Genomic DNA, 12337 nt, shown 5'->3' on the forward strand with positions numbered 1-12337 from the left:
GGGCAGGAGATCTTTAGTGGAACAAATCTTATGCAAGCTACATTAAGTGTGGGAAAGTGGAAATATGCATATGTAGTATCTATTTCCCCCCAAATTATTTTTAACATTTCACTCTCTTGCCCTTTGAGTTGATAGGAGACTGAATATGGAAAAGCAAAGGTAACTGAGAGGGTAATGTGAGGGCTTACTTAGAATTCAAAGGCCACTTCCTTTTCAACATTAAAGTTGTATTCAGACTAAGCTGAATGCAGTGTCAAAGTCCACCTACCTTAAATTAAAATTCAGCAAGTGTATAATGGAATTATATTGACAGGAAATATCTCAGACACAAAGTCAGGGAGTAGTACAGGCACCAAGACTGAGCTCTCTGATTGCTGAAATCTAGTTTCTAAGACACATCGATGATGATGATGATGGTAATAATTTTTTATACCCTGCCCATCCAATTGGGTTTCCCCAGCCACTCTGGGTGGCTTACAGCATATCTAAAAACATAAAAAACAGCAAGCATTAAAACAAAATCAAAAACCCGATACAGGGCTGCCTTCAGATGTCTTCTTAAAATGTAATTCATTATCACCTTGACATCTGAAGGTAAGGCTTTCCACAGGGAGGGTGCCACTACCAATTGCTTTTCTCTGCAATCATGAGATCTAGCCACAAATTTCTATAATTAAATATTAAAGAAGCTTCAAACACCCCTAGTTCTTGAATCCCTAGATTGGGGACTTACTGGGAAAGGCAGGGAGCCAAAGTTGCCTGGTTCTGTGTTTTGAGAGTACTTTAAGACCTGCATTTTATAGTTGCATAGCCATTGTACTGTTTCTCTGACACTGGCATCATTCAAATGTCACAAATAAACCATAGTTAATGGTTTGCTGTGAATGCATTGATCTTGCCCCATTTGCTCCTCCCTGGTACTGTGCAGGAGCGACAAGCACCATCTCTAGCTGAATGTTGCAACTGAATTAGTGATGGTGGTCTAAACAAGCCATGACCAGAACAAACCTTGGCTACAGATTGTGATTTGTTTGGCGCTAAACAGACCATGGGCTCCAGTTCTGGCATAGTGCTAAGCCAGGGGTTGTTGTTTGTTTCTCCTGCACACTACTGCGGTGGTTAAAATCTAGGAAGATCAACTTCATTTTGATAAGCCATTGAATGTGGTGTGTAGACTGTGCTAATAGCAATTTAGTTTTAGTCAAGTCTACAGAGTGCTCCACCTCCACTTTTTGGTAAATGGGGTTTTCAAAGGGTAGTTGGTACAAGTTGTATATGTAGAATACTTCCAGGGTGGAAATTTTTTGGCAAGATAAGTCTGAAATCAAAGCAGCATGCCATTAAAATGTTATAGTATATCAAAAGTAGGACTAGTGTCAGAGAGAGAGAGATTTGTAAATGAGTAACACGAGTCTTTCCTGCATACTACGGACTCCTTTGTTATAATTTCTGTTCCAACATCTAGCTGTGTGAGATCAAGGCTAGTTTCATCAGTAAAGTAAAGCCTATGTTGCTTAGGGTGGCAAAAACATAGCAGTTTAAGCATGAACTTCGGACTTGAGGCAGCTCCCTTTACTATGTCATACACATTCCTGCTTTGAAAAAGTTATGTTAATCTAAGCTTCAAACTAATGAATTAATTGCTGCAGAGGTGACATTTTAAAGGTTTTTCTGTTGGCTGTTCTTTCAACCCAAAGCACCCAAGCTGACTTCCCACAGGGTGGAGCCCACTGATCTGAAGAAGTTCATAACGCTCTGCAATAACATTTTAATTTTTAAAAAAGGTTAGAAAAGTTGCACACTTTTTTCACCCTTGTTTGACCTTGAGGCTGATGCATTATACCAAATCTGAGAATTGGTTCATCTCGCTTAGTAGTTTCTACTCTGGCAGCAGACTCTCTCTAACTCGTTCAGCTGAAGATGCAAAGGGTTGAACCAGAGACCTTTTCCTGCCATATTCATTTAAGTTGTATATTGGTGAAATACAAGGCTTGGTGCTATGCAGTTTGGCTACAAGAACATTGCTGTTCATCTCTCTACTTGTTCTCTGACTTTCAGCATCAGCCTTAGAGAGCTGAAGACTGTTCTCCCATCAGTAAACTTCAAAGTGAGCAGTGTGAAGTTCCTGAAAGATAAGTTTGCAGTAAGTATATGCTGATCCTATATTTGTGCTCAGGTGTGTATAGCATATATATATAAAGATATATACTGCATCATCCATATTATTTGATAGTTGATGTGGCTCCAAAGTAATTGTTGTTACATTTGTGGCAACATCAAAAAGTAAAAACCTTGCCCTATTGCTCTGATAATATTCTTCCCAACTCTAATGCTGGATACAGATTACTCTTTTCCAAACTAGAATACAAGAGGGGGAATCTCTGAAAATTTCTGAGGGCTATTTCCTCCTTATGGCCCCCCCCTTTTTTTTTTTTTTTGGAGAAGGGGAAATGAGGATGAACTTCCTTAGATTCCAGATGTATAATCCTTTGGATTATTTCTGTGTCAATGCGGGCAGCCCTCCCATTGCTGCTGAAAGGAAGTCTGCGGGAGAATTGGACTTCAAGGAAACATACAGCAGAATGCTTGTCTCCAGGGTCCAATTCCCTCTCCCTTGCTGATTGCTTCATTGCCCCAGTGGAAAACAGTTAGTGTCTGTGCACTGCCCCCCTGTTGCTTGGGATATTTGCTGGTGGTATGAGGGAAATGGGTATACTTGCAGTTTGGGGAGTAGTAGGACAGATGTATTTATCTACCAAGCTAGAGGCTCTGCTTCCAGTTCCTTCCGTTGCTCTGCTTCCAGTTTTATCACCAGTAGAATTTCTATGCATACTCTGGCTTTGGGGAAAAAAGAACTATATATTTCATGTTTTCAGTCCCATTTGTTTACTTATTTGAAATGTCTGTGTACCTTTTCACTTCATTATATTATATTTCAGGAGAGGTTACAGTTAAAAAGTTAATTGTGTTTGCTATGTAGCATTATTAGTACAGTGGTACCTCGGGTTACAGACGCTTCAGGTTACAGACTCCGCTAACCCAGAAATAGTACCTCGGGTTAAGAACTTTGCTTCAGAATGAGAACAGAAATAGCACAGCGGCAGCGGAGGCCCCATTAGCTAAAGTGGGACCTCAGGTTAAGAACAGTTTCAGGTTAAGAACGGACCTCCAGAACGAATTAAGTTCTTAACCTGAGGTACCACTGTATATATTAAGGATGGGGAACCTCTGACTCTCCAGATATTGTTGGGCATTAACAGTCTCAGCCAGCAAAGTCAGGAATGATAGAACCTGTAGTCTGTTGACATCTGGCCTGGTGTAAATGTTGCTCTTAAAGATAAGCACCCTGACCCAATGGTTCCTCCTTTATCTTTCCATATTCAGATTGTGGAACATTTACTAAGATCAACGCCAATGATTTTCAGAGTGCAGCTTTTCTTTTTATTAGGCAGGGGGAAAGGTCAAAGTTTTATAGAAAAAGAGCTTTGAAAAGACCAGAGACATGCTTTCTCTGTTTAAATTGTTATACATTGCATACAATTACATTTCTCTTGGTTCCTAATCTACAAAATTAAAACAGTTGAATTCATTTATAACGTTTTGAGGTTTGTGTTTTATATGGATACAGCCTTTGGAGAAAACTAAACTTGGTGTCATTGCTTCTTCCCCTTCCCCCTTACAGGAAATAAAAGCTGTTAAAGAAGAACTTAGCTTTGAGCAATTTCATCTGTTCTACAAGAAAATAATGTTTGAGCAACAGAAATTGGTAAAGCTCTTATCCCACGTTACTTCCCCTTGGTTATCATGCTGTGTTGTAACTTGAATACAATACTTTCCTAGAATGCAGGCCTTCCCTGCCCCATCACATACAAGCATGTTGTGTTAGTTCCTTTCTTTCAGTTTTGAGAATTGAGAAGCGTAGTTGTCTCTTAAGAGGAGAAAATCTGTACTATCTTGAGAGAATAGGGAAGGGTGAATGTGTTTTTGCAGAATTAGGAAGTACCTGAATGAAGAAACTTTTACTTGAATGAGCAAGTTTACATGCTTTGTTTGTCATTGTTTCCTTCCCAGATTCTTGATGAGTTCAAGAAGGATTCCACTATGTTTCTTCTAGGGTGAGATGTCTTGTCATGTTGCTTTGCCCACATTTGTGCTTTAAGTTATTGGATATGAAGCTTGTTGGGATGTGATGATAATGATAATAATAATTTTTTTATTTATACCCCACCCAACACTAAAAACTTCCCAATTCAGGGCTGCCTTCAGATGCCTTCTAAAAGTTATGTAGTTCTTTATCTCCTTGACATCTGAAGGCAAGGTATTCCACAGGGAGGGGACCACTACCAAGAAGTGATTGTTTTTCATAATATATTAAGCAGCGAGCTACGATTATGAGTGGGTGGGTGGGTTTACTGTATCACTCAAAAACTGTAACAATAATTTCAAATGAAAAATAACTCCTGTGTGAAGTTTGACATTTTGTTTTCATTTGACAGTCTTTTGTAAATGACCTGAGGATGTTTTTGTCAAGGATTAGTAAATGCCCACAAGAACAGTACACAGAAGCTGTTAGTAATATCTCACTAAAGGGAACCATGATTAGCATTGACTTTGGTACAGATTTTTGAGTACCACACCATAATGAATACCAAAAAAAGGAAGGGAGGGAGTGGGAAATTCCAGATTACTTTCAATCTCTTACTCTTAGTTAACAGACTGAGAAATACTGTGCCTCTACCAAGCCAATGACTACAGTTGCATTTTGTAGATGAAGTAGTTTGTGTATAAATGAGATTTCCTAATCTAATCAAGATTAGACTCATTAATCAGCATACCACAGTATTTGCAAACATATTTGCCTATGTTGCTACAGAGCCCAGTTTGTTAGTTTTCATGGAGACTGCTTTTTTGAGTTCTGCATCCTGTATGTTAAGATCATGTAGGTACAGTAGGTTCAGGTAGATATAGCTAGTATTCAGTGCTTTAACCGGTTTTTATAATACTAGTATATCTAAATTAATATTGTTGAATAAAGACAGCAAACATAATTTCAAATCCTCAGTGACTAGGATTATTTATCAGTTTCATTTTCCTATTATGTTTCCTCAAAGGATAGAATTCTCTTATTTGCTATGGCATGGTCTCATATTTTGGTTGTGTTGTTTTGCTGCTGTTCTTTTTTATAATTGTTCTTTTCCTTTCCTTTCTGTTGCAGAAACACAGATCGCCCAGATGCTTCAGCAGTGCACTTGCACGACTTTCAGAGATTTTTGCTACATGAACAGCAGGTGAGATGATTCCAAAAATTGTAATCAGCAAGATGAAAAGAAAATATGCATGAGTGTAATAATAATAATAATAATAATAATAATAATAATAATAATAATAATAATATCTTTATTGTCATTGCCCCCTCTCGGGGACAACGAAATAATATAGTGATACAGCGTGGTTCGAGGGAAAGGCTGCAGGGCACTGGTTGAGCATCTGTTCTGCATACAGGCAGCCCCAGGTTTAATCCCTTTCATCTCCAGATAGGGCCGAGAATGTACTCTTTCTGAAACCCCTGAGAACTGCTGGTCAATATGGACATTTTTACAGAGCTGGGTAAATCAATGGTCTAACTCATTATAAAGCAGCTTCCTGTGTTCCTATGCTTAACTGGGCATTTCTATCTTCTTCATTCAGGGAGACCCTCTAGAATGGTGTAAGATGTGGCTTTGGAGGCCACAGACAGGAATGAGCAGAAATCAGGGTCACACATGAATGAAACTTGTGGCTCACTGGATCTCACCTGATGATGCCTCAAATTTGCACATAGAAGTAGCTATGAATTTACAGAATCAGATAATTTGTTGCTGTTGTGTATGGTATTACGTAGAAAATATAAGGTGGTGCTAATATCTGATAGCTTTCATCAAATATTTGAAGGCTAGATGATGGAGCAGATTTGTTTTCTGTTGCTCCAGAGGATGGAACCCAAACTAATGGGTTCACATGGCCATGTGTTTGGATAACATGGAAGACATTACTGCAGCCAATCACCTCGCTTAAATAAGCCATACAACATTGCTCCACAACTGGGAGAAGTTGAGCTTTCAGTGTGGCAGCTTATATGTTCTGGAATAGGCTCTCTGCCTATTAACATTAGGTAGACACCCTCATTGTGTTTTTTAAAAAAATGCTTGCTAAAAGCTGTTTTGTTTCGGCAAGGCTATCCAGACATGTAATGTGTATTTTTGAATTACGCTGATTTTATTTGCTTTAGGTAAAGGATGGGGAACCTGTGGCTCTCCAGATACTGTTGGACTCCATCTCCCGTCCACCCCAGCCACCATGGGGAATGATCAGTGGAGGAGTTTATAGTCCAGCAACTTCTGGTTCTGCACATGATCCCCCTCCCTGTTTGAGGTTTCCCATCAGCTGCTGTAAGAGCTTTCAGTCCCCTGCAACTGTAGACAAAACCTATCTAATGCCAGCTCATTTCTATGGTGGTGGTCTGTGCCTGAAAAGAAACACACACATTAATTTAATTACTTGAATCAACGATGGAGATACATGGAGATGGATTTAAAGTACACTTGTATACTCTTGAATTTTCAGGAATCTTGGGCACAGGATCTTAGTAAAGTAAGAGAACGGATGTCTAAATTTGTAGATGACACTATGAGAGAAACGGATGAACCCTTTCTGTATGTTGATGAGGTAAGTTATTTATTATATTTGCAACATTTCTACATAAGCAAAAAAGGAGCCCTGTCTAGTTCAGTATCCTATTTCCCCAAATGATTAACCAGATGCCTCTGGGAAGGCGATCAGTAGGGCATGTGCAGGCAAGCACCTTCTTGCAGCCAGGAGGTAGTAGCCCTTAATAGACTTGGAGTTACAGGTAGGTAGCCATGTTGGTCTGCTGTAGTTGAAACAAAATAAAAAAAATTCTTCCAGTAGCACCTTAGAGACCAACTTAAGTTTGTTATTGGTATGAGCTTTCGTGTGCATGTATCTGAAGAAGTGTGCATGCACACGAAAGCTCATACCAATAACAAACCTAGTTGGTCTCTAAGGTGCTACTAGAATAATTTTTTTTATTTTGTTTAGACTTGGAGTGTGTATAATCCTATTTTCAAATTCACCTAAGAGCTCAATCCTACACACCCCCTCCCATGTTGATGCCTGGGAATCGGGATTAGGAGATGACATTATCACAGCTATGCTGCTGGAGAGGAGTTCTGCTGGCTTGGAGGGCTCTGCTGGTTGGGGTTCTCCCAACAGCTAGAGGACAGCTCCATAATGTGGTGTTTTGTAGCAGGGTCAGACCAGAGGCCACTTTAGTTCCACTGGATCCAAAGCATCCTGGAGCTGGTCTAACAGCAACAACAAAACGGTTTGGAAGCTTCCATTTTCTACCCTGTCCTTCACAAGCTAGTAGGGCAATGGATGTGGTTCAGTGAGTTGGTTTCTACCATCACAGCTTGTGGCAGTGAATTGAATAGTTTAATTTGTACTCTTTAACTCTAATACTGTTTCCAGAGTCTCTTAACAATTAAAATAATCAAAAACATAACAAATTGGAAGTAATAACTTGATTAAAACAATAAAGCAACTGAACCCATACCAGTAAGATAAAACAATATCAAAGCATCTAAAAAAAACACCTAGCCAATAAGAAGTCTTCGCCTGCCATTGGCACCAGGCAAGTCTCTCTTAGGAACACAATTCCAAATACTGATCCATACAAGAGGCATGTCCTTTTTGACTGCTGATCACCCTCTCTCTCCTCTTATTCTTCAACAAAAGCAAATCCCATAACCAAAGCAGGAAAATGGTGTGGATGCCACAGCTGTGATCCATCTTAGGTTGAGGGTCCTAACCAACTAGTTGAAAACTAATTGTTTTGATTTATTTTCTGTTTCACATTGTGCTATGATTCTAGTTGGGGAGATCGGTCATTTGGTTTTGTCCTTTTGAAAAATTGAAACTCACTTATATTTCCCTCTCTCTTTGTTTGCCTTAGTTCCTTACTTACCTTTTTTCAAAAGAAAACAGCATATGGGATGACAAATACGACTCAATAGATCCTCAGGACATGAATAACCCTTTGTCCCACTACTGGATATCTTCTTCACATAATACGTAAGTTACTAAATATATCTATATCTATTCATCATCCTTCATAAAATGGCAAATGTGCAGTTTCTTTTAACACAATCCTTTATGACCTAGGTATCTCACGGGAGACCAGCTTCGTAGTGAATCTTCTCCAGAAGCTTACATAAGATGTCTCCGAATGGGGTGCCGATGTATTGAATGTGAGTAACCTGTTTTCCATACTTCCCCCAGAATTCCAGTTGTAGGAATTTGAACTGTACCTGTTATTAGGAGAAAGGGACAATTATAAGAGGAAGCCCATTACATTCTATCTTTGTACCTCTACATTTTAGTTTGGCATCTCCTCATTTTTTCTTGTCACCTTAGTTAAAGTAATCAGGGGCTTCAGTGTTCATATCAGCCATTGTGTCACTTTTTTAGTTTAAGGTACCAGAGAAACTGCTGCAGTGATCCTCATGTTGGCCAGTAAGAAACCACATAAAAGTTGGGGATCAAATAAAGAAAATGCCAAGGAAGCGCAAAGGCAGCTGCAGAAGTTGGTCTGGAGCTTCCAGTCTCTGCATCTGCCTTTTGTTCTTTCAGTAAAGACAAACAAGCAGTTTTCTCCCTTTTCAAATCAGAGTTCCACAGGCACTTTCTCTTGCAAAATATTTCTCTAGTTCATAGCAGGAGCAGTAGAGAAGCAGACATCATTTCCCTCTTGCATTCTTCTTCCTTGCTGTCTGAATTGCTGAGTTGCCTGTAAACTTTGTGGCCCTTAAGCCAAGGTTACCAGATTTTTTTCAACTTCAGCGGATTTTGTATGGGGACTGATTTGTAAATCCGGGAACTGTCCCTGGGAAACGGGGACGTCTGGTAACCTTACCTTAAGCATGGCTACCTTTTTCTCTTGTCTATGGGATCAAGCACTCCAAAGCTCTGGAAACAGAATGTTGTCAGTTGAACATTGCACTTTTTATGTTTCCTTCATTGCCTACACTAGTGGATTGCTGGGATGGTCCTGATGGGAAGCCTATCATTTATCATGGATGGACAAGGACAACAAAGATAAAATTTGATGACGTTGTGCAAGCCATCAAGGAACATGCATTTGTCACATCCGAGTAGGTTTCCATTACTTTTTAAAATGAAAATATTTCCTAAGAATAAAAGATTAAATTATGACATTCTAGGTGATATTTCTTTAAAATTCGCCATTATGATATTATGGCTGTTTGAGGTTATTTTAATATGAATAGAATCATAGAATTGTAGAGCTGGAAGGGAACCAAGGGGACATCTGGGTCCAAGCCCCTGGTACAGCTGTGTTATATTACTAGAACCTTTTAATGTATTGGGGACAGGCGCTAGGTGGGTTGAAAGGAGAGTGATGAATTGACAGTGTGTTGGCTTTGCTCAGCCTGGGTCGTACTGAGATGCATGTATATTAGCTTGATTAGGGAAAACAGGAGCTGGGTAGGTCATTTGAAAGTCTTTACTTCCACATTCTCATAAGTACACATACCTAGACCTCCCCTTAGAAGGAAAGACTAAAGTGCTTGTGGTTTTTCAGTTTGGTAAAACAATGACTAAGGGAAGGAAAGAAAAACAGATTTAAATAGTAGTAGTAGTAGCAGTAGTAATATATAAATAATATAAGAGCTTAGATGGCTTTAAAAGGGGATAAGACGGTATCAGTGGCTTGAGATTGCTATATGGAAACTCAGTGTCCAGAATTGGCTTGCTACTGATCAGCAGTTGCTGGGTATTCAGAAGCTTCAGTGCCTCTGTGCCCTGTTTATGAATTTCCCAGAGGCATGTGGCTGGCCACTATGGGAGGAAGGATGCTAGGTTAGATGGGCTCATGGTCTGATTAGATAGAGCTCTAACCTGAAATTGACTTCTTCCCCTTGCCTTTGTTTCTTTTGCCCAAGGTACCCAGTGATTTTGTCAATTGAGGAGCATTGCAATGTGGAGCAGCAGCGTTACATTGCCAAAGTGTTTAAGGAAGTACTTGGGGATCAGCTTTTAACAAAGCCCATCGAAGCTAGTGCTGATCAGCTGCCATCACCAACTCAGCTGAAAGAGAGGTTCATCATTAAGGCAAGTTGCATCTACTGAAGAAAATGTTAGGGGGATGCTGGTGTCTCCCTCCTGTCCTCCGACAGAAGATAGCAGCTTCCTGCACTTTGCACCTGGCACTGAAACACACATCAAAAATACATAAAGTTTTCTGGAGAAAGCCTTGTATTTTCCAACCCTAGTATGAGAGGCTAGCTCAGGCTTCCTCAACCTCGGCCCTCCAGATGTTTTTGGCCTACAACTCCTATGATCCCTAGCTAGCAGGACCAGTGGTCACGGATGGTGGAAATTGTAGTCTCAAAACATCTGGAGGGCAGAGGTTGACGAAGCCTGGACTAGCTGATTAGGATGCACTGTCTATTCTGGTTCTCCACCAGCTGTGTGGACTTGTAGCAGCTAAATAAGATTGAAGCATCCTGCACATCTGTATTGAAACAGCTGCAACTACTTTTAAGTGTATAAATATTCATTTGAAGTGCTGTTTGCCTGGCACATGAGAGGCACTGGACAAAGGGAAACATCACGAAGTCAGAAGGCAGCTTTTTTTCCAGGACGAGAGCAAGCATTTGTTAAGAGGGTGGGGGACTCCTCTCATTTTGTACATCTAATAATATGAAACAATACATCTGTGAGAAATGTTTCCAACCAAAACAGCCAGTGTACATGTTGACAGGAATGCATTGCTCCTTAACAAATCCTGGAAATGCAATGTGTTTCAATGAAAGCCATGGAGGAAGTTCAGCTTTTTGAATTTGCACGCTTTAGGCTTGAGCTGCTTTCCTTTAATAAATGGAGGTGTTTTATAAACGAAGCATGATTTGCGCACTCAGCCTACAGCATTCCCCATCGTGGCAAACAAAGTAACCTGGAGAAACTGCATATCTGCTTTTAGGCAGAGGACTTGATGAATTTGTGTGCAAGGAGGGAAAGCCCCAAAATTGTATACATTTCATTAACCCCTTCCACCTCCAAGTTGCTGCCTGAGTAGTTGGCGGCTTAAAAAAATTATTCAGAAGTTATGAATCAGTTTTAAGACTGGTTCATTTACAGGTCTGTTCTGTGTATGCAGAGTGATCTCTGACCACAGGCTGATGATTTGCAGTGATAAACAAAGAGAGAAAACAGCAGTGCATCCAAGTTGGTACGGAAGTTTACATCAGATATTTGTAGCCCCCTCACGCAGGATGTGCTCTTAGGTTGTCAAAGCAGAAAGAAAGCCCAGCTAAGAGATGCCAGAGAAATCCCCCAGTGTCTTCCTTTTTCATAGCTGCTCTGTTCATTTTTTATTAGCATAAAAAATTGGGGCCAAAAGGTGACGTAGATGTGAACACGGAAGACAAGAAAGAGGAAAAAAAGCAACAAGGAGAGCTCTACATGTGGGACACCATAGACCAGGTAAACAATTTTTTTGTTTTGTTTCTATTTTATGGTCCAGAATTTCACAGGTGACTGAAATTGTACAGTATTCTTATAACAGTTATTTTGCGTTCTAGAAATGGACTCGCCATTATTGTGCTGTAGCGAATGAAAAGCTCTCATTCAGTGATGATATAGAGCAGAATACTGAAGAAGAACCATCAAAGGTATTAAAACCATACACTTGTTTCTGTTTTCTGTGATGTTAAAGGCATAGTAGAGTCATAAGTATTCATAATTTGAGAACTGCATTTTATTGCTGTGCTCAGGTTTTAGAGAGCATAACGTAGGAATATGACATCACTCATATGTGGCATAAAGGATGGAGTAGCAAAATTCCAGGAACCTCGCAATCTCTGGGTGAAGCTCAGTAATAAACTACATGACCTGTTGTGTCACTTACAAAATAAACCTAAGAAATAATGTTTCCCCATGGTTCTTTTTTCTTCTTTGAAGTATAAAAGTAGCCTTTGACTCTTACTGCTTGATCTGGGTTAAGAGATTTAAGTATAGAGGTCAGCATGCTTGCTAAATTAGTTTTTGTTTTAAACAGACACTTGGGCTGCCTAGGAAGCTTATGGTAATGGTGAACCAGACACATGCTTCATTCTCCAGCTTCTTAGCCACTTCACTTTACTGGATGCATTAAAAAAAACCTTATGAGTCCACACTTTACAAGAGAGTGAGGATCAAATTCTTTATATTATCCCATGGTGTAGATTGTCTCCTTTAAAGGGACTGCTGCACCTCC

At 39.8% G+C, this 12337-nt stretch overlaps 1 protein-coding gene across 3 annotated transcripts in view; it reads left to right on the forward strand.

Annotated features, from left to right (window-relative positions):
- Positions 1-12337, forward strand: part of PLCG2 (phospholipase C gamma 2) — a 65390-nt gene that overhangs the window by 31486 nt on the left and 21567 nt on the right. For all 3 annotated transcript variants that reach the window (XM_028739591.2, XM_028739596.2, XM_028739590.2), the window contains exons 6-16: positions 2059-2143; positions 3683-3766; positions 4072-4115; positions 5216-5288; positions 6604-6705; positions 8015-8133; positions 8224-8309; positions 9092-9212; positions 10023-10191; positions 11461-11565; positions 11664-11753. In XM_028739591.2, coding sequence (XP_028595424.2) covers positions 2059-2143; positions 3683-3766; positions 4072-4115; positions 5216-5288; positions 6604-6705; positions 8015-8133; positions 8224-8309; positions 9092-9212; positions 10023-10191; positions 11461-11565; positions 11664-11753 — 1078 coding nt within the window. The remainder of the gene's footprint in view (positions 1-2058; positions 2144-3682; positions 3767-4071; positions 4116-5215; positions 5289-6603; positions 6706-8014; positions 8134-8223; positions 8310-9091; positions 9213-10022; positions 10192-11460; positions 11566-11663; positions 11754-12337) is intronic.

This window comes from Podarcis muralis, chromosome 7 (assembly GCF_964188315.1).
Source record: "Podarcis muralis chromosome 7, rPodMur119.hap1.1, whole genome shotgun sequence".
NCBI classification, from domain to species: domain Eukaryota; kingdom Metazoa; phylum Chordata; class Lepidosauria; order Squamata; family Lacertidae; genus Podarcis; species Podarcis muralis.